The sequence below is a fragment of the Pelodiscus sinensis genome, chromosome 1, assembly GCF_052426305.1.
Source record: "Pelodiscus sinensis isolate ZL-2025 chromosome 1, ASM5242630v1, whole genome shotgun sequence".
In the NCBI taxonomy this organism is placed as follows: domain Eukaryota; kingdom Metazoa; phylum Chordata; order Testudines; family Trionychidae; genus Pelodiscus; species Pelodiscus sinensis.
The window spans coordinates 124,787,809-124,810,512 of NC_143052.1; the positions used below are offsets into that span (position 1 = coordinate 124,787,809).

Consider the following 22,704-nt stretch of genomic DNA (forward strand, 5'->3'; position numbering starts at 1 on the left):
CTGACTACTGGCCCCACTTCCTGACCCCGGCTGGCAGAGGTCCACATTCCTGGCCAGCAGGGCTCTCTGCCTCTGCCCCTGGCCCTGCTCTAGCTAACAGGGCTCGCTGAACCTGGCCAAGCGGGGCTCCAGTCACTGGCTTCACTCTTGCCAGTGGGACTCCCAACCCCTGGCTGGTGGGACTTCGTACTCCTGGCCAGTGGGGCTCCCTTCCCCCACTCCACTGGCATGGCAAGTTGCTAGCCCCAGCAGCTGGCAGTGTCCGTGGCTTGGGCTCTCTGTGATCCTGCTGGACCATGGATGTCACCAGACCAGAGTCCTGGACCAAAGAGGTTCAACCTGTACTAAGTGATTCAGGTATATTCACCGATCAGACCAGATCCTGTGCTCCATTTAGGACTAAATCAAGAACTGACTTTTCCCCTTTTGGGTTCCAGGACTAGCTGCTCCAAGAAGCTGTCATTAATTACATCCAGAAAGTTTATCTTTACATCGCATCCTGAGGTGACTTGTACCAGTCAGTATGAGGATAATGAAATCTCCCATCGTTTTTATGTTTCCTGTTTTTGTCATCTTCTTTGACCCTGGGCATTTCATAGTCACTGTCACCATGCTAGCCATGTGGCGAGTTGTATATTCCTATTGCTCTACTCTTATTATTCAAGGATAGAATTTCTAGCTATAGAAATTCTATGGTATAGTTTGGTTCTATCCCAGTACTATTAGCCATTGTGCCATTTGGTACAATCTGATACTATTATCACTAGGCTTAAGTTTATTTTGAAGGAATAAAAATATGGGCAACTTTTATTGCTGTTATGGCATTTGCTCCCATTGAAGTCAGTGGCACAATTCCCATTGACTCGAGCAGTAGAGGGCCCTGTAGCTATAACTGATATTATAGAAAACAAAATAAATTATCATAGTGTTTTATATTGCTTAATCAATACAAAAATCCTCAAAAATAATGCTTGACTTTACAAGAGTCCCAAGAGTTTATTTGCAAATTGGGATTAGCTGTAGCCATTATAAAATATCTTTGATCTGCAACATGCAGTTAGCAATTGCAATGCTATCCATGATCTTAATTAAAAAGTAAAACAATTAATTTTCCTACTTGCTCTTCTCTGCATTTGCTGGTTGGTGCCTTTTTTTTTAATTAAAACTTGTTTTGGGGATAAAAAAAGTGCTGTGCAATGTACATCTATTGCAGTGCTCAGCATAGACCTGAAATACGGACAGAAAATGCTAAAGGTTTTCTTTCCTGCGATCTTATATTTTAATTTGCACAAATCTTAATAAGGACGGTACACATTATATGCTCCTTCTCAATGGAGAGGTGGCTTCTGTCAGCACATAATGCAGAAGGACAGTTTCATTTCATAGTATTAGGAGAACTGGCTCAACACAGTCTGTTCCTGTTGATAGTCCTGATGCTGTCACAGCCAATAATCTGTTGAAGTTTCTTCCTTGTCACTCTTTTTGCTCTAGGCGCATCTGCATGATCTTGGGTGATTGATACAAGGGCAACACTTAATATCCTCAGTTGCCCCACGAGGGAAACTCATAAAACGGCTGTATGTGCAATTTGGCTTAATGATTTCAGAGGCATATACTGGAGTGAGAACTTCAGGCCAGATTGACAAAGGTCCTCAATATGCCCAAAGGAACCTAAATATGCCCATATCTCCAAGTGGGATTTTCAAAAGTTTGTAAGCAGGTTAAGTGCCTAGTTTCAATTGGCGTTAAATGCCTAACTTGTTTAGACACTTTTGAAAATCTCATTTGGCAAACATCTGCATCTCCAAGCAAGTAAATACCTTTGAAAATCTGCTCCTTATTCTGCAGCTGACTCCATGCAGTCAGATGGCTGCCCCAGGGTGGAGCCCCATTGAAGTTAACAGAGTTCTGCACAGTTTTGGGGCAACTTAAGGACTTCAGTGTGGGACCCCAAAATAATAATAATCTTTGCACTCACATAGCACCTTCTCATCTGAAAATCTCCAAGTAATTTAGATAGTGTTTTTTCCTTTCCATCTTTTTGTAGGCAGGTAAACATACTGAAAATGAATATGGAAACAAAACAAGTATTTAAGAAAAAAAACTTGATAATTTTAGCTTTTGTACATCTGGCTATGATGTAGCATAGAATCATAGAATCATAGAATAATAGGACTGGAAGGGACCTCGAGAGGTCATCGAGTCCAGCCCCCCGCCCTCAAGGCAGGATCAAGCTCCGTCTACACCATCCCTGACAGATGTCTATCTAACCTGTTCTTAAATATCTCCAGAGAGGGAGATTCCACCACCTCCCTTGGCAATTTATTCCAATATTTGACCACCCTGACAGTTAGGAATTTTTTCCTAATGTCCAATCTAAACCTCCCCTGCTGCACTTTAAGCCCATTACTCCTTGTCCTGTCCTCAGAAACCAAGAGGAACAAATTTTCTCCTTCCTCCTTGTGACACCCTTTTAGATATTTGAAAACCGCTATCATGTCCCCCCTTAATCTTCTTTTTTCCAAACTAAACAAGCCCAGTTCATGAAGCCTGGCTTCATAGGTCATGTTCTCTAAACCTTTAATCATTCTTGTCGCTCTTCTCTGTACCCTTTCCAATTTCTCCACATCTTTCTTGAAATGTGGCGCCCAGAACTGGACACAGTACTCCAGCTGAGGCCTAACTAGTGCAGAGTAGAGCGGCAGAATGACTTCACGAGTTTTGCTTACAACACACCTGTTGATACAACCTAGAATCATATTTGCTTTTTTTGCAACAGCATCACACTGTTGGCTCATATTCAACTTGTGGTCCACTATGACCCCTAGATCCCTTTCCGCCATGCTCCTTCCTAGACAGTCGCTTCCCATCTTGTATGTATGGAACTGATTGTTCCTTCCTAAGTGGAGCACTTTGCATTTCTCTTTATTAAACCTCATCCTGTTTACCTCTGACCATTTCTCTAACTTGCTAAGGTCATTTTGAATTATGTCCCTATCCTCCAAAGAAGTCGCAACCCCACCCAGTTTGGTATCATCTGCAAACTTGATAAGCGTACTCTCTATCCCAATATCTACATCATTGATGAAGATATTGAACAGTACGGGTCCCAAAACAGACCCTATGAGCAGTTTCATACTAAGAGATAGGAAGCAAGAGAAACCAAGGTGGAAACTCTCCCTGAGTGCAAATCAATGGGAAAAAACATTGGAAATTAAATTTAAACTTAAAGCTGCTTATTGACATATGTGGGTATGTCTATAAACATTCTCAGTGTGATTAACTTATTTTTAGCAGGATATAAGCCTAAATTAGGTCTGAACTGCACCATACTTTGAGAAGATTGGGATTCAAAATTTGTGGCACAGGCCTAGTTGCATGACTCTTATTTCTTCGCTGGATACAAATGGTCTCCAGAAACTAGAAAACCTGTGCCTCATCTTTGAGAAATGGCACCCCTTTTCCCTCTGCCCCTTTTCCTCTCCTTGAGAACACTGGTCTCATTACAGACCTCCTCCCCAGTGATCGGTGGAATCTAGTGCTGAAGCCAAATTTCTAACATCACAGTGGGGCTTGTTCTGCCCTTTCTGTTTCAGTACTTCTGTGGTTTTTCCCCCAGTCTTTAGAGGCTGTAACTCTAGAATAGGAGGAAAGATGGGCAGAAGCGGTGGTTTTACTCAAATGCACTTGCCTGAAGAAGGGGAATGGCAACAGATACAAGAAGCACCATTTTCAAGCAGGATTCAGAAGGTTATATCTATGTATTTTAACTTGTATAATTGGTGAAATAAGGGGCTATCTGTATGTTCTAGGTGCTCTTGACACAATAGGAAAAATACATCCTAAATACAGAAATGTAAGATAAGCTATCACAAACCCCACTCCTCCTTGAACTCTTCTCCACCCTTACCATTCCTTGCCACATCAAACCCGTTTTCAAATGTGCGAGTAAAAAATGCGAGGTCTTTAGAGTCAAACTGCTTCAAACTGAATGTGGTAATGAATTCCAAGCTGCAAGGCTCTCTCGCAGCATAATCTCCTCTCAGTCATACTAGTGGAACTCCAGTTTTGTTTTGGCCAGCCATTAATTTTTAAGAAATGGTTGTTTCTTCAAAATATTATTAACAAATTAGGCTTATATGAAAAACATGGGCACTTTTCTGTGCCTCAACATTCCTGTGAAGTTGGTATTGCTATTATAATACCCTTATTACAGATGGATAAAATTAAGACTCAGAGTGGGTAATGCACTCAAGACCACACAGTAAATCAGACAGAACTGGGAATAGACTCCAAGCATTGTGCCTCCCGGTCATCTTGTCTGAGTTCTGAGTGTAAGGTAAGGTAACTGTGCCTTCTCCCAAATGAGGCAGTGTGGGTGATGGGCTAGGGCTTATGGGTTGGGACTCATGAGCGCAGGATTCTCTGCTTTTGCCTCAGGCTTGGTAGGTAACTTTGGGCAAGTCACTTCACCTCAGTTTTCCTATCAGTAAAATTGGGATAATAATACTGCTTCCTTTATAAAGCTATGGATTATAAACTCTGTGTAAGATCTAGGTTGGGGGCATTCTAGCCTTTAGTGCAGGTGGTCAAATGTATGTTAAAAAGTAATTATAAGAGACTTTATTACTTTAACTGGAAACCAGCACAGATTTCTGTTGTTCATGGAGGTGATCTGATAAAGAAAATGGTGTAGTTGTACCTGTCTTCAAGGCTAGCTAATACTGGATTCTCAAAGGAAGGTGCAGAAACCCCCCAAAGCACCTACATCTGCTAATAAAATATTACCAGGGGGTTGTGCCTCCTGCTTGCTGTGCTCACCAACCCCCCTTTCTCAGGGGATAGGCAGCCCCGGTTCTCCCTCCGGCTGCCTGGCAGCCCTGGCCAGTCTCAGCTATTTCCCCTCTTCCCCCCCACCCTGCCTTGCCTTGCCTTGCCTTGCCTTGCCTTGCCTTGCCTTGGCAGGCCTAGCTTTCTCCCGCCAGTTGTCGGAGGATTGGGTTGGGCCAGGTGGAGGCCTCTCCACAGCTCCCATCATTCTCCCTCCCCTCTTCTCCCTCCCCCCACCCCCCACACAAACAGGAGATGGGGGAAACCACATGGCTGATGGCTCCCTGGAGCACGGGGGAGGGGAGAGGCCACATGGCTGAGGGCGGAAGCAGGGGCTGAAGGACACAGAGTGATGCATGATGTCACTCAGTCATCCCTCAGGAAAAGATTTTTTTATAGATATAAAGAGATGTCTCTATGTGCCTGTATTATATGAATGCTATAGACAAACATAAGATAGCTGTCAGACATGTGCAAACAGGTCAAAGAGTGTCAGAATTTAAGAAAGAAAAATCTTTTGGTAATGTTTGTAATGTGATGTTTGTGTATCATTTATTTAATGTTCATTTGTCAGATTTGAATGACTTGGTAAGTGCGCTGAGAATTTCAAATGAAAGGCACTTAAAAACAATCTCCCAGGAAATTAAATACAGTAGTGGAGTTTTTAGTGATCTGTTTCATAAACAGGCTACTGATACAAACTAATTGTTCCATTGCCCTATTCTTTCTGAAGTAGTATGTGAATATTCTAATTAGTATTTTAATATGAGTTTTTTATATGAAAATTTCATTAAATATTCTCCCTCCTCCATCATAATGGGATAGGTTTGCAACAAGATGCTCTTCTGCAGCAGATCTCTGAGGTACAGAAGAATCTGTACAGGGAACTCCAAACATATGTAGATGATGAAAATGTCCATGTATTGGACGAAATAAATAAAGGGATTATTTTTAACAATACAAAACCATTCAGTACAAAAGGAAGTGCTTGTGTTACATTGATTGAAAGCATGGTAGTGTCTAATAGATTGGAGACATTGTTTAAGAACAGTTCATCCATGTAAACTTTTTGTGGTTCTGTTTCTGAGAAGATTGTTAGCTTAGTGCTTCTGCTCTGGATGAGCATTGGTTGCACCTGTAAGAACAGCCTGAGAATTAGTCTTAAACTATACTCTCCTAGCTTTTCAGAAGATTTAAGTATTTATTCACTAAATAATTTTGTTTACCAGTTTCACCTCTCTTTCCTTCTCTTCACTCTTTCTTCTTTTTCTTTGGCTTGCTCATTATTAACCATTGATCAGGGAACTGGTAATGAAGACTACTATTTATTTATTTTGCTCCTGTGACATCAAAGCCAAGCTTTCTTGAGACTTCAGTGGAATAGGAGCAGAATCTAAGTGTAATTTACTTATGACCTTGCCTAAACTCAAGATTCAATGTGAATTAGGCCCATTAAAATGATGCAGAGCTTCCCATCATCATTAGTTATCCCCCTAGTATCTGAGCACCTCACAGTCCTTAATATATTTATCCTCTCACCTCCTTTGTGAGGTAGCACAGTGCCATTACCTCTCTTAGATATTGGGAGCCAAAGCACAGAGGGTATGTCTACACTACCCCCCTAGTTCGAACTAGGGGGGGTAATGTAGTCATACGGAGTTGCAAATGAAGCCCGGGATTTGAATTTCCCGGGCTTCATTTGCATAAAGCCGGCCGGCGCCATTTTTAAATGCTGGCTAGGTCGGACCCCGTGCCGCGCGGCTACACGCGGCACAGATTAGCTAGTTCGGATTAGGCTTCCTAATCCGAACTAGCTGTACACCTCGCTACACGCGGCACGGAGTCCGGACATTTTAAAATGGCGGCGCCCGGCTTTATGCAAATGAAGCCCGGGAAATTCAAATCCTGGGCTTCATTTGCAACTCTGGTTGCCTACATTACCACCCTACTTCTAGGGTGGTAGTGTAGACATACCCTAAGTGCCTATCTGCATCTTAAGAATCTGACTATAATGGTAATTCTGGACTGTGACTCAGGTCTAACAACTACCATCCACACACACATCAGTCAGGTTTGAAAGATCTCATGATTTGGGTCTGCAGACTCAGCCAGAGGTATGGGTCCAAGCAGCCCTCGCCCCCCTGTGATACAGGCCCTAGTCCAAGGATTTTGCCTTGTAGATACAGCTCAAGTTTGGGGTTATTGGATTCAGGTCTGGAGAGTCTGCCAACACTTTCCCACAAACCCCAGGCTTGCTTTTCTCAGTCCTTCCCTTCCAGAAATTCACACTTAGCTCCCATTTGGGGCAGCCCTGCAGAGTCACCCACAGCAGAACCAACACCACTCACACTTGCACTCTCCCAGACCTCAAGTCTAAATAAAATCAGGTGTTTATGTAGTCTATAGGTGGCTTGTATGCTTGTAAGGAGTCTGTACTGCATCTCCATGCTAAATCAGCAGCTTGTTAATTTTTACCACAGTTTTTCATCCATTGGCTGGTGATCTGCCTCTGTGGTTGGCCAGGGCCTGCATAATGATGGAATAGAGTCTTTTTGCAGTTTATGTGCCCACTTACAGAGGGCCAGCTAAGGGTACGTGAGTCCCATTGATAGCCCCAGCGCAGTTTGGAAAGCACCTTGTCTCAAAATTGGCAGTTATTTCAGCCATAGTTTCAAAGTCCTCCACCTTCGGGCATATCCCAGTCCTGATCACCTCCTAAACCTTCAGTGCCACAACTTCCACAGTGGACTTGTCAACTCCAAACTGGTTAGCAACATGCCTGTAGCAGTCTGGAGTAGCCAGCTATGGTGACCCCCTTCTGGGCCACCACATTGACTCTCCACATTGACTCTCTGAGTGTTGTGGCACTGGAAAGGGTTAGGGCAGACTGATAGCAATGAACCCCCCTACTTACCCACCCTGCCTTAGGGGGAATACCTGCTTTTTAATGGGAAAGTTCTGGAGCCACTGCTGTTCATCCCAGGTCCACATAATGATCCAGTCTCACTGACTGCACTTGTGACTCTCCACCAGACGTGCTGTTTTGGGGGTTATCTGGAGTTGTGGCAACAAGTCGAAGAAGCGTCAGCTGGGCCACCACTGGCATGTTAGTATCCCTTTCCACGAAATACCTTTGGCAAGTAAAAAAAAAAAAAAATCTACCAGCATCTGACAGATTCTCTGCCCGATTCCTGAAATAGAACTGACAGCATGATCTGGAGAAGTTCCTCCACTGGGTTGGGAATTAGGATCCATCTTGATGATTCCACCAACAGGGGGCAGGAGAAATGGACACAAAATGGCTTGGCTGGATACATTGGTGGGCTCAAACCATTTCTGGTCCAGTCACTATCTACTACAACCAAGCCCTAGAGAAATGAGAGCTGGGCTACACCTCCGGAAGTCGAAAGGTCTGACCCAAGTCTGCATAGTACAGTTTGAACACATCAGCACTCAGGCATGGACTCAGAAAGACCTATCTGCAGGCATGGGTTCCACAGACTCAGGTTTGCCATTCAGGGTGGACATGCCCTGTGACTTACCTAAGGTCACACAGGAAATCTGTGGTAAAGCAGGAAATGGAACTGAGGAAACTCAGGTCCCCAGGGACCAACTGAATGACCTAGTAATTCTCCTCTACTTAGTAGTACAGATATACAAAGCTACAGCTATTATAAACAGCAAAAACTGGGCATAAAATGTTTAAACTGTCTTTCTCCCATGTGGATATAAAAACAGAAGCCCAATTAAGGCCAGTCTAAATAGCAGGTCCCTTAATCTTCCTGGGTGTAGTTCTGCAAGGGGGTGGACTGCCTCCTGAAAGGACCTCCGCGCTCTCAGCTTCATTTGAATGTGGCATTCTTCATTTCTGTCCCCAGCTTACACTGCTTAGCAGCTTCTTCAGTTCATTCCGGTAGTGGGCAAAGGGATTCCTATATATAATTTGTCAATTGATGGCAAAATAAGCGATACTTCTGGAGTAGAGATGGGACTAATAAAGCTCAGGGGGTTTTTTAGAGTTCATATCCAGGGTTTTGCTTCATATCCTTATCCTGTTTAAAGATCCTTCTGCATATGAAATGAGCTACTTAAAAGTCTTCATTAACTGCTTTGTTAACCAGGTGATGACAATTCTGGGAGGAAGGTGATTACTTTCAGTTGCTGTCGTATGCCACCTTCCCATCAGCTCAATCACAGCAGACTACTAGAGTAAGTTTCTCTTGTTTCACCTTTCCTCACTCTCCAGCTTACCCTGCTTTAAATTTTAAATGGTGTTTCTCATGAATTCATTTGCAAATGAATGGACTTTCTGGAGAGAACATTTTGAGTACTTTTCAGATTTATTATTTGATCAATTGTACTAGTAATTATTGAATGTTATATTTGCCAAATATTTTTCATGGTATTTAACCAGCTGCAGGAAAAGCAAAAGTTATTTTTATTTTATTTTCTCTTCTTAAAAAACATTAGTAAGAATGCTGTTTCATTGTTTACACTGCAGTACTGTTTGTTTTTGATCATTTGATGATTCACATTAATTGCTAACATTTAATTAGCTAAGTATTTACTAAGCTTAGTATTTCATTATCTCATCTTATAATAGTGTTGGTTTTGCTTGGTCACAAATGGTGTAAATAACTGTTTCTTTTTAAAGATCAGTTGTAGTAAGATAACTGATATAAAATACAGCTATCTGGTAGCCTAGGCTTATCAGGTAGTCATGTCGACTACTTGTATTCCCTCTCCTCCCTCCCCCGCTGCATCTGTATCAGAGGCAGCAAGGTTGGGGGAGCAGGAGTTGGTGCTGGGGGGAGCCAACATAAAAGCTGGTTCCCACCAGCACTGTCTCTGCTGTGCCGCCTGTTCCCCCCTCGCTGCTGCCTCTATCAGAGGCAGCAGGGTGGGGTGGGGAGGCAGCAGGGGAGGGTTCTGCGAAGCAGCCTCAGCCCACTGTGGGCCCAGGGTTGCTGCAGGTAGAGGCCTGTCCATGGGGGAGTCCCATCTCCCCACTGGATCTCCCCACCTCCCCCACGGACAGGAGCTGCTGGACCCAGTGCAAGCCAGGATTGAGCAAGCCTGGCACAGTCCCGGCTTGTGCCAGGTCCGGGAGCTATCCCCACCTCAGCTCTGCATTTTAAATGTAGTAAAAGCTGGGCGGGCAAGCGGCCTGGCTCCTGCTATATTTAAACTGCAGAGCCGCAGCGGGGATAGATCCCAGATCCGGCGCGAGCCGGAACTGAATGCTTTCCCCTATCGACTAATCGTGTAATCGTTACCAATTCTATCGACTACACGATTAGTTAAATACCCGCTTAACATCCCTAATGTGGAGGACCTAGTTTGGAATTAGCGAACCTCAGTTTTTGGAACTCATGCCTGGGACCTGTCACTTTCCCCCAGTCATGCATAAGTAAATCAAGTTACTCGCCTGTGCTGAGAATTTTCCATGGAAGGTAATTATATGGTCCCCATTCCCATTGTATAGGGGTGAGCAAACTTTTTGGCCTGAGGGTCACATGTTGGTATGGAAATTGTATGCAGGCCCTTAAATGCTCACAGAATTGGGGTGTGGCATGTAGGGAGGAGTTGAGGGCTCCACCTGGGGTGTGGCCCCTGGGATGGGGTCAGGAATGAGAAGTTCAAAGAGCAGGAGGGGGTCTTCCAGCTGGGGCAGGGGATTGGGGCATGCAGACAGAGTAAGGGTTCTGGCTGGGAGTGCAGGTTCTGGGGTTGGGCCAGGAATTAAGGGATTTGGGATAAAGGAGGATGCGCCAGACTGGGATCAATCACTTTGGAGGGCAGGAGGGGGATCGGTGCTGGAACAAGGGGTGGGGACGGGGTGGCCCGGGGCATAGGATAAGGGCAGTCCTTATCTGAAGTGACTCCTGGAAGCAGTGGTCCATCCCCTTTCTGGCAGGAAGTCAAGAGACAGATTAAAAAGTCCAATGGGCCAGATGCAGCATGCACATCTTAATTTGTCCACACCTGATGTAGCATCAAAGCACCTCACAGTTTTCAAGCTCCTCTGAACACCTCTGTGAGATAGGAAAGTGCTGTTATCCCAGTGTTACAGGTGGGAAGCTGAGGCACAGAGCAGCTGTGTAATTTGCCCAAGGTCAAACAGGAAGTTTATGATAAAGCAGGGAATTGAACCTAGGTCCTCTGCCTCCCAAGCCAGCACTTTTCTTTCTGGGATCAGACCAAACAAATAAAGGTTGGAGGGAAAACTGTATAAACTGGGGTCAGTGTAGTAGATATTTTGCAAATGAAACCATATTGGAATGGATTTGGTATGGCAGCGTTTTCACTGTCATTCTGGGAAATACTGTGTCAGTGATAATGCTTCTATCAGTAATGTTGCCGCCGCCTTGAAATGGCAATTGGCTGTGTCAAAATGGGACAGATGCTCAGCTGACATAAATTGTCATAGCTCTATGAGCTGTGGTAATTTGCACCAGCTGAAACTCTGCTCCATTATTCTCAGAAGTACTCAGAAGTACTACATGTTAGCTTTAGCAAGCTAGGGAAAGGCAAAGAGGCTCCATAGACTCCCTGGGCACACAAATATGTTTGGGGATATTCTACCCTTAATTCTAGATTCTTTCATTATTTTGTAATGTCTTCTGATGACTATCAGCATGATTTCCATTGAAGCAACTCCAGAAAAACACAACTCCCCAGCCAGTGATGACGACCTTTGTACAAACAAGTACTGCAAAGACAATTCTTGTCCTAGGTAGTTCGCAGTCTGACTTCTAAAATAAGCAATGGATAATAAACAATAAACAAGGGAGTAAAAGGTGGGAGGACAAGGGAACTGTAAATTGAAGTGTATTTGCATAGGTAAGTAGTCACAGTGATCTACTCAAGTGACATCGTTGCCTTTTTTGAATAATTCAACTGTGGAAAACATCCCAACTTGCCCTATTCTCAATTGTACAACAAAGGAAAAAGAAAAGTAACTTAGTGCTAAATTTATTGCCTCTCTTCTTAGATACTTGAAGTATACACTGGACCAGTATGTGGAGAATGATTACACCCTCGTCTACTTTCACTATGGCCTGAACAGTCGGAATAAACCTTCTCTGACCTGGCTACAAAGTGCCTATAAAGAATTTGACAGGAAGTATGTTCTTCAGATATTCTGTGTCTGCCCTTTCTGTGAGTAGGGATCCAGAAATACCTCAGCTCTTGTATCCTGATAATGTCCAAGAAGGACATAAACACCCAACAAACTAAAAGTCTATCTCTTGGGCTTTCTTCGCTATTGAGATCCCAGAGTTAATTTCCATTTCATTAGATTAGATTAGTTTAGATTACATAGGTCTGCCATGCAGAAATAATGAACAATTCTAAATCGTAAACATTCTAGGTATTAGAAACCTTATACAGGGTGTAAAAATCTTGTGGAGCCATAAAAAGGAGGCCCAGCCATTCAGTGGCATATTTAAAAAGATGTTTGCAACACTTCAACATTGGTTATGTGTGATTATCTCATGACTTGAATAGTTCATACTGTGCAGCCTTTCTTTCTGCCAAAACCCATTCTAGTCATCCCAAACAGAAATCTAGAGGATGAAAGGAAATCAGGCAAGACTGGGTAACTAGACAAAAGCAGGCAACCTTACTACCATTATTTGAATCACATTTGGAATTCTTAGCACATTAACATTGGGAAGTTCACAGCAATATTCGCAACCCAAGATCCATGTTCAATTGTGCTCTAAAGGGGGAAAAAAATCAATACTCTGTGCACCTTTTGCACTAAACTTGTCCCTTGTATTCCTTTCTCCCCCAAGTAATTGGTAAGTGTAACAAATGAAAACACCCAAAATGAATGGGTTTCAAAGGAAATATTTCAGATATGGTACGTCCAAGGTTCAAAGAAGTTTTGGGGGGATGTAATTGTGCGACATAGATGAAGAAGAAAAATATAAATTTGTAGCTTTGTACAAAAGAAAATGGGTCCACCTGTTACCTCCATTTATAAAATAGATTCAAAATATGAACTTCTGTTCAATAAAACAACTGCTTTTTATTAGTCAAAGCATTCCCAGTTGCACAGTTCCAAATTTTGTTTGATGCTGGCCTTATAAAAGCAATACTGAGGGGTTTTTTTCCCCACTCAAAACCACTTGGGTGCAATTAAAATGAAAAAGAAGCGTCAGCTTATAGTTCTTGATTTCCCCCACCCATCCGTAAATATATAAGCTGTTATGAAAAGGTGGTCTTAACAATTCTTTATCAGTAGAGTATGCTACTGATGATCCTTTAAGGATCAGCATTCAAGAGGGACCTTCTCAGCTGGGGGGAAGCTTGGTAGAGAAAAGCAGGGGCAATTTTACATACAAATCTATGTATTTATTTTTTGTCTCTGCTTTGGTATAAGTTCTTATTCCTTCATACAACCCTAGTTTCCATTCCTGCTTGGCCCTACTATGATCCTTTATTTATGTTAACAGAAAGGTCACTGCAGGATCAATCAGGTTATGAGGGAGAGATTTTGTTTTAAGGACACTAGAGATGGGACCTCGGCTGATGTAAATAGTGCCATTGGCTTCAGATGAGCTGTATCAGTTAACACTAGCTAATGATCTATCACAGATTTCATCAGTAATTACTAGCAAACATAGCACCAAAATTAAGTGAATGGGTGTTGGTTTTAATTCTGAAAGAATAAAATGTCCCCCAGTATGGAATGCAATAATAGAAAAGAATGGAAAATGAGGTCAAATAATTATTTCTTTCACTGGAACTTTCAAGACGCTCTTTTTATCATTTACAGAGATGCTCCCTATCACTACCATTATTAAATCCACAAAGCAACCCAGACATTGGTTAGCAATGTAATAGTGTAATCTTGGCCTGCTTTGTACCATCAGGACTGACCAGCTCCTTTTTTCATTTTACATTCAATTTCCTCTGAATTTGATTTTTTTTTAGTGTACTTGAAAGAAATATATTTAATGTTGCAGTAATAAAAGCTTTTCAATCAATTGCAGCTACTTTGTGCTACAGCGTATGATATTAAAAATCTTCTAACAATTTAATTTTCTTTTCACAGGTATAAGAAAAATCTTAAAGCGCTCTATGTTGTACATCCAACCAACTTCATAAAAATTCTATGGAACATTTTTAAACCTCTCATAAGGTATAGGTGATTTCATTCGTTTCCTATACAGGTTAGGGGACTGTTTGTCTTTAGCAGTGTATTTAAAAAAAATACGTAATAAAATACCAAGCAATACTAAAAACATTTTGACTGTGGCTTAATGTAATATATTTTTAGAGTGAATCAAAGTGCTAAGTCAGTTTTGGATATTTTTTTTTTCCATGGAGATTCAGAGGTCTTAATTCAGCAGAGCACTTCAGCATGTGTTTCATTTTAAGCACATCTTATTCATCAAAGCACTCAAATGTGGATTGAAATAAATGTGACTGAAGCACGTGGTTTGATTGTAAGCTCTTTGGGGCAGGGGCTGTCTTTGTGTTTCTACAGCTGCTAGTAAAATAGAGCCCCGTGACCCATCACTGGGGCTCCCAGGCACTACCTCAATACAAATAATCTACTATCTATTTGAGAGAGGTTGTGTGTGTGTCCATGCGTCCGTCCAGCTGTCTGTGAGTCTATTTGTTCAAGACCTCCTCCTAAACGGTAAGAGCTAGGACCACCAAATTTGATAGGCAGCTTCCTTTTATTCTACCTGAAAGCAAGGTCAGTGTTTGGTTGTGCCACGATGCGATCCTTTCTCATCAAACGGAAAGGGAGGGCTGGGATAGCAGAGGACAGTTATACTACAGAATGAACTTGGGGGGCAGCAAGCATGGGGGACAGTTATACTCCACAATGACCCTAGAGGAGAAGTAAGGAAGCGAGTCCTTGACAGCTCTGGAGAGAGCTGTAGAGCAGCCACCGTCTGGACAGTGCAACCCCACTGCCCTCACCAGATTAGTGGAGAAGATCCCCACCCAGCCCAGGAGAGGTCTCTGCCTCCCTGACAGCCCTGGAGAGCCACAGAGCAGCTACCCCAGCCTGCACCTGGGAGCAGCCACTGGCTGTGCAGCATGGCCCCCACCACCCTGTTCTGGCTCTGAGGACCAGATTCTGGCCACCTCTGCCCTCAGTCCCCCTCACACACACAGACCTCCCAACCCTCTGCCCTAAGCCCCCACCATATCCCCAAGCTCCTGCCCTGATTCCTGCACCTCCCCCACCCTGAAGGACCCAAGCAATACCAAGTAAATCTTCTAGTAACTAATAAATTACCTGTACTGTTGAGTATGTGCTCAAGTGCTTTGATGAATGGAAACAAGATTACTCACGTGTTTCAAATTAAACATATATTTAAATCAGGGGTGGCAAACCTAAGGCACAGGGGCCAGATGTGGTCCCCGGCTTGCCTGAATCCGGCCCTTGAGGCTCAGGGCTCCTCCCACGCAGCATTGAGGATCCCACGCTGGCACTACAGCCCCTGCTACCTCTCGCCCAACTGAGCTTTCTGTGGGTCAGTGGCCCCAAAAAAGTTTCCCCACCCCTGACCTAAATGCTTTGATTAATCTAAGATATAGCAAGTTGGAAGGACAAAATGACTTTGACAAATTGGAGAGTTGATCTGAAATCAGCAGGATGAAATTCAGTAAAGACAAGTCCCAAGTACTTCACTTAGGAAGGAGAAATCAAATGGACAACTACAAAGTAACTGCAGTGGGAGTTTTGCTGAAAAAGATTATGGGCTGTAGTGGATCACTGTTGACACCGATTCAATCAATCTGATGCAGTTGCAAAAAAGGGGTAACTTTCTGGAGTGTACTAACAGGAGTGTTGTAAAACACAGGAGATAACTGTCCTCCTCTGCTCAGCATTGAGGAGGCCTCTTCTGGAATACTGGACCCAATTTTGGGCACCAAACATTGGAAAAATGTGGATAAATTAGAGAATGAATTAGAGCAATGAAAATGATAAAACATTTAGGCTACATCTACACTGCAGTGCTATCCGAAATAGCTATTCCGCATCTTTTGAGCATGCCCATTATTAAATATAATGGGCTCACTATTGCGATGTCCCTGTAAGCCTTATTCCACAAGGAGTAAGGGTCGTTTCGGAATAGTGATTTATTTTGAAAGAAGTGCTGTGTAGACTTCTGCATATTGAGTGGATGTTTTCAGAGAACTATTCACAATGACTCCAAAATCTCTTATTTCAAAATAAGCTATTTCAAAATTACATTGAAATAAAATACTCAATTTGCGTAGCTCAAATTGTGTATCTTATTTCAACCTACAACGCAGTGGAGGTGCACCCTTAGGAACCTTGACCTATGAGGAGAGGTTAAAAAACCTGCATGTCTAGTCTTGAGAAAAGGGGCTTAAGTCTTTAAATTTTATGCAAAGGGCTGCTTATTAAGAGGACAGTGATCAGTTGTTCTTCATGAAGGTCGAATAAGAACTAATGGTCTTATCTGCGGTAAGGTTTAGATTAGATATTAGAAAAAACTTTCTGACTATAAATATACGTAAGTACTGGAATGGGCTTCCAAACAAGGCTGTGGAATCCCTGTCACTGGAGTCCAGTTTGGACAAAAGCCTGTCAAAGATGGCTAGGTTTACTTGGTCCTGTCTCAGCACAGGAGGCTGGCCTTGATGACTTCTTGAGGTTCTTTCTAGCCTTGCATATCTGCGATTCTGTCTCTAATTCTACATGAATTTGCACAGTGACTGACTTAACTACTGGAACCAGAAGGTAACTTTAGGATTTGGTGCTTACTGCACATATCTATCCATACAAAACTTTCTCTGAATCTCCAATCTATGCAAATTATTTCTGCTAGAAGCTGGAACAATCTTTCATATGCATGGGGGATGGAAGAGTGGTTAATGAAGCTACACTGAGTTAACATCAGTGTGTACTGAGCAACAAAATGGCAGATGAATTTTAATGTTGATAAATGCAAAGTAATGCATATTGAAAAACATAATCCCAACTATACATATAAAATGATAGGGAACTAAATTAGCTATTACTACTCAAGAGAGAGTTTTTGGAGTCATTGTGAATAGTTCTCTGAAAATATCCACTCAATATGCAGCAGCAGTCAAAAAAGCAAACAAAATGTTATGAATCATTAAAAAAGGGATAGAGACTAAAACAGAGACTATCTTATTGCCTCTGTATAAATCCATGGTATACCTACATCTTGAAGACAGCATATAGTTGTGGTTACCTCATCGGAAAAAAATATCTTGGCATTGGAAAAAGTTCAGAAAGGGGCAACAAAAATTATTTGGGGTTTGGAATGGCTGCAATGCAAAGAGAGAGTAATAAAACTGGGACTTCTTAGCTTAGAAAAGAGGAGAGTTAAGGGAGGAGAATGATAGAGGTCTATAAAATCATGACAGGTGTGGAGAAACTAAATAATGAAAAGTAGGAAAAGTTATTTACTTGCTCCCATAACTCAAGAAATAGGGGTCACCAAATGAAATTAATAGCAGATTTAAAAGAAACAAAAGGAAATTTATCTTCACAGAAGGCACAGTTATCCTGTGGAACTGCTTGCCAGAGGCTGTTGTGAAGACTAGGACTTTTACAGGGTCCAAAAAAGAACTAGATACATTCATGGAGGTTAAGGTCCATCAGTGGCTATTAGCCAGGATGGGTAGGATTGGTGTCCCTCGCCTCTTTGTATCAGAAGCTGGGAATGGGTGACGGGTGGAATCACTTGGTGATTACCTGTTACGTTCATTCCCTCTGGGCATTGACCACTGTCAGAAGACAGAATGCTGGGCTAGATAAACCTTTGGTCTGACCCAATATGGCCATGCTTAAGTTACTCTTCTAGTGTAATTGCCTCCTAATTTTTGGGACTGTGTGGTTTATACTTATTTATTTAAAGTACTCACTCCCTTCTGAGTTTGATAATATGTCTACAATTAGATGAATATTGTTCTGGGATCAATGGTTTTAAATTAATGTGCCTACTGAAATGTGTGTAATATTAATATAATGTAATCATTCATATCAAATGGACTATTATGACCAAGGATGTAGCTACTGCTTCTGACTGTTATGTTCAAGTTTTCAGCATGATGCATTATTCTTCCGTTCATTTTATTTTTAACGTTCTGCATTTTAGATCTAACTATGTAAATGTTTCCTATTACAATTTTGTTAATATTCTTTTTCAATAATATGTGTGAACAAAATTTAAAAACAATAACCCTGAAACCAAGGATCAGTGTAGAAGAAATTGCAAGTATCTTATACATTCTACAGATGAAGACAGTTTGGGCTCCAAAAACTAGAAAGAAGCTTTTTCTGCTGCAGGTTATTTAAGTGTTACATACTCTCCCTTATGCTTCTGTTGGAGGAGGATTCCACAGTCTTTAAAGTAACATAAAATGCAGGAAAGGATATTTAAAATCAGGAGCATCTGCAAGTCTGTGTCATTAGCTAAATTGTAAAACATCCAGTTCCAGACAGTAGAGCTTTTTCTCTTTATTAATGCCGTATTGCTAGTGGGTTGTATTCTCATTAAAAATGGAAACCTACATATACAGTATATAACATTAATTTAACAGTATAATACGCTTTAGAAATTTTCTGTATCCTTCAGTGTACCTCCGCTTTCAAATTATTTCAGAGTGATTTCATGTTGGCAGTTTTATACTTTTATTTAAAAGTCAATATCAGCCACAGTCCACTAAAGGAAAGAGGGATATCAGAGTTTGTATTTCATAACTTCTGCTCAATTAACCATAACTCAAGAAAATAACATTGCTAATGTTTTTTCACAAAAATAATGAATAAAGTTTTAATATTATAAGTCCGATACCTATGTTTGCACTTGAGACTTGTTTTAGGAGTGCAGCATAGATGTATTTGCATGAACAGAGCATTTGCTTAGAAGCAAGTGGATAATGATGTAATGTGGTCAGAGAACAAAAGTGATAAGAAAGTGCTGAATAGTTGTTTGAATATATTTAAGTAAAAGGTTAATATTTATTTGACATTTATTGAGCCGCAGTAGAAGCTGATTGATCTCTTGAGACTGGCAAAGAGGGCTGTTAATAATTCTAAGCATACCCAAAAATCTGATATGAAGGGAGGAAAGGGTGGTGTTTTCTATGGATTAATTAGTAATAGTCATGAAACAGCAAAAATAGCTTAATATAGTCTCATTCAACAACGATGATGTAACAGTTTTATAGAACAAGAAAAATTCGTGACTGCCTGTGAGTGAATCGCAGATTGCCAATTTTGTAAAATTGTATTGCTAGAGTGATTTCTGAAAGACATTACTTTTTTCTTTAATGCAGTCTGTAGTCCAATTAGCTAATTGCATGGCATAAACCATTGACATTATAGACCATACTGAAAAAAAGCATGCTGAAAATCAGACCAGATGAGATGGTACATATCTATGAAATCTGTTAATGTTGCATAACTACTTCTCTGCTAGCAAAATCTAGCACTTCCTTTAAATTAGTATCTTCAAAATTACAGTATTAACTTTTTAAATTCATACTTTCCTCCAGTAGAGGGAGCTTGTGTATATATGTTTGATGGCTTGGTAATGAGCCAGTTACTGCAAGAGTATTGCTCTCCCAGTTCTCTGTGAGAAGTAATTTACAGAAAACAGAAGTGTATTTTATCTCACATTTCTGTTGATTTTCTTTAATTTTTATTTCAAGATAAATTTTGTTTTACAAAAAGAAATATAGTTCAGAAATATAATGATGAATGTACAGGTAAACCTTACTTTGAACACCTGAGCCAGTAAATGGGCCTTTACAGACTAAATTTTGAACTTTGACTATCAACAATTAGTGTAACAATCTAGGGGATCCCATTTTTTTGACTCTTTATGGGGGTATTGTTTTTCAGAACACATCCTTGAAAAATCAGGCCTTTTAAGGTGTCTATAACTTAGCATCCAAAACCTGAGGCACCTAAAATGCAGAGTCATTCTTGGAAAATTTAGGCCTTCCATTTATTAGATTATTAATATCTACTGTTCTTCTGTTTTCTCGTTCAATGGAGAGCAAAATTAAAGTGACACATAACGTCTTTCTATCATCAACATGGCATTCTTTCCAGAAGTTTACATAAAAAGTGTTCTGTTGCATTCCTTTTTTCAAAAAGTTTTCTAGTGCCTTAGTGAAAGCTGTTGTTCAGCAGTTCTCAAATGAATATTTTTCATATCTATGCAAATTGCTAAAGATTCAGTTGGAAGCCAGTTTTTTTTTTATTCAAATCAGACTCTCAGGAATTCACTGTGTATGTTTGATCATGTGAAAATTAAATACATCTTGTGTCTCCAGCTGCTTCAGTTATAATTTAATTTTGAGTTTCATTTGCACTTACATTCTGCAATAGAAAACAAACTTTTCATTGATGTTCCTCCCATGCTGATTATGCAATTTTTTCTACTATTTTGTTTAGTCATAAGTTTGGGAAAAAGATCACCTATTTGAACTATTTAAGTGACCTGAGAGAGCATCTCAAATATGACCAGCTTAATATCCCTGAAGATGTTATTCGGTATGTAGCATGTTAATAACATCTCCTGTGATGTGTTCTGAAATAGAGAGTTGTCTAATATTTGTTGTTTTTTAAGTAAGATCTAAACTAATTTCTTTAACAAGTAAAAGTCTAATTTGCTATTTGTCCTTGGCTAGATTTGGCTCTGAAAGCTTCATTGTCATCAAAGAAACCTGTAAAGAGGTTAAATGTTTACAAAAGAGAATATTGTATAGTTCTCTACCAGTTTGGAATATCCTCTTAGCCTCACGTGCAAAGTATTTTCTTAATATAATGGTAGTTGCTGTGTCTTCGTTAACAAAACCATATGACATTATTATTTATGAAAGGTGCATACAGTTTATTTACTGTATGTCTGCATAATGCTGTTTTATTGAGAAGAAAAAAACCTGACCTGTTATTCTGATGTCCTAGCAGAAGATGATTTTATGTCACTGCTGAATGAAAATAACCAGAAGCTTTTTATTATGAGCATCAGTGCTGTGTGGGGGTTTTGGACACCTTTGTATAAATATGCAATAACAAAAAGCATAGTACAGTTTTGTGTTTGTAAAAAGAATTGCAAGGGGGGAGTTGAACAGTTGAGTAGCAACTGTAATTGAGTTTTGCTTTTAAATTATAGGAGTGTTCCTATCTCTTGGACATGTTTATTACTATATTTTATTGATTGAAGCAAAACAGCTCTTTCATGTGTTACTTAATGATTCTCCCACAAATGCTTTCATATATCTCACAAACAGTACAATTAAAAATAACTGGAGGTATTTGTGGGTCTTGCAGAAGATAGGCATTGTGAGAAATAGATTGTTCAATCAATACGTACTGTAGTTTCACTCTTAATATGTACAAAGTCACTTTTTTGTGGTTGTTTTCAGACATGATGAAAATCTTCGGGGTAAACGGAAGGGAATACCTCCACCTTCAGCTAAGATTCCTCCACCAAGACCTCCTCTTCCTACCCAGCAATTTGGGGTCAGCCTACAATAGTAAGCTGTGAGATTTCTTTGATTGTACCTCTGAAATAAACTCTGGAATGTACTGTATTGTATCTCTCTGGATTCATATCCCACAAAATCTGTAAAATAATTTACCACTGAGGGCTTTTTCCTCTTTCTATGTTATTCTCTATCTTTCTTTCAAAACAGTTGAAGCTGATAACTGTAAGGTCCGGTAGTAATGTCTGGTGACATCAGGTAAGTCTACACTGAAAAAAAATCTGCAGGAGTAAATCTACAGCTGTAAGTTCATGGGACTTGCACTACAGTGAGAAAAATAGCCATGTGGCCATTCCTATGTGGACTGTTGCTCTGTAAATATTTCCAAATTTATTATTGACTTTTTCATTCACTATAGGTAAGGGTCAGAACTCCTCCACTCCCCCACCAGGGAATTTCCCTTGGCTCCCAGTACGGGATTTAGATTATGCTCAGGCTACCAGAATTTAACAACTGTGTCTCTTGTCCCCAGTTCAGTGAGGGGTGAAAACCAAAGTTGTCTTTATTGCCTCAGAGAGGCTCATAGTTCTGCTACGTGCAATGCATTTCTGCTCCTTTCCCAGCCAAACTTGACAGGCACAAGAACTCCAGCTTCAGAAGTAACTTATGGAGCATGTGAAGAGACTTCAGTCAGACCCTGACCATGGGTATTCCCTTGTTCACTGATGTCCAGTACAGAGGAAGTTTGTGCCTCCAACCCTTTGATGTCTGAATCAGGAGTGGGAAGGTATAGAAATAAAGATCCTTCACTTGTATCTTCTCAAGAGATCAGAGGACATGCTCATAAACCAGAGCTCCTTCTAAATCCACTTTGAAGAGGAGGGATCCCTGCCCTTGTCAGGTGAGTCTTCACGCCCAGGCACCAAGGACTTATGCTCTCCTAAGCCATGTTGCCATAATCAGAAAGTGCTTTGTGAGAGACATTCATTGGTGGTACCAACACAATCACGTAAAGGAGTGCTGACCACTAGAACCTTTTGCACACTGATACCAGCTCTGCAAGGTGCTAGAGAACTCCACAACCACTGAGGGGAGCAGAGACTTAAACCTCTTTGGAAGATATTTTCATCCTCCTGTACCCACAATCTGCCCTGTTACCAGGGCTGAGTCTCTCCTTTAAGAGTTGGGGACTCTAAAGGGAAAAGTCCAGCCCATCTGCCCGCCATCGCTTCCAGACTTCAGTGGCACCGCTGTTGGGGCTGGACCCAGCCTTTTCATCATCAAGGGAATCAAAAGTGACAGGAGAGCCATTGTCACTTCCACCAAAGGTGTTTAGCTCAAAAAGACATTTGGGGATTTCCTGAAATCAACCTTTTCCAACCAAACCAGGACTTCCTC

The 22,704-nt window shown here is 41.1% G+C and overlaps 1 protein-coding gene across 4 annotated transcripts in view; it reads left to right on the forward strand.

Annotated features, from left to right (window-relative positions):
* Positions 1-22,704, forward strand: part of ARHGAP8 (Rho GTPase activating protein 8) — a 100,722-nt gene that overhangs the window by 40,804 nt on the left and 37,214 nt on the right. For all 4 annotated transcript variants that reach the window (XM_075899780.2, XM_075899760.2, XM_089770181.1 and 1 more), the window contains 5 exons: positions 8,952-9,039; positions 11,825-11,956; positions 13,895-13,981; positions 20,273-20,371; positions 21,247-21,357. In XM_075899780.2, the coding sequence (XP_075755895.2) occupies positions 8,952-9,039; positions 11,825-11,956; positions 13,895-13,981; positions 20,273-20,371; positions 21,247-21,357 (517 nt within the window). The remainder of the gene's footprint in view (positions 1-8,951; positions 9,040-11,824; positions 11,957-13,894; positions 13,982-20,272; positions 20,372-21,246; positions 21,358-22,704) is intronic.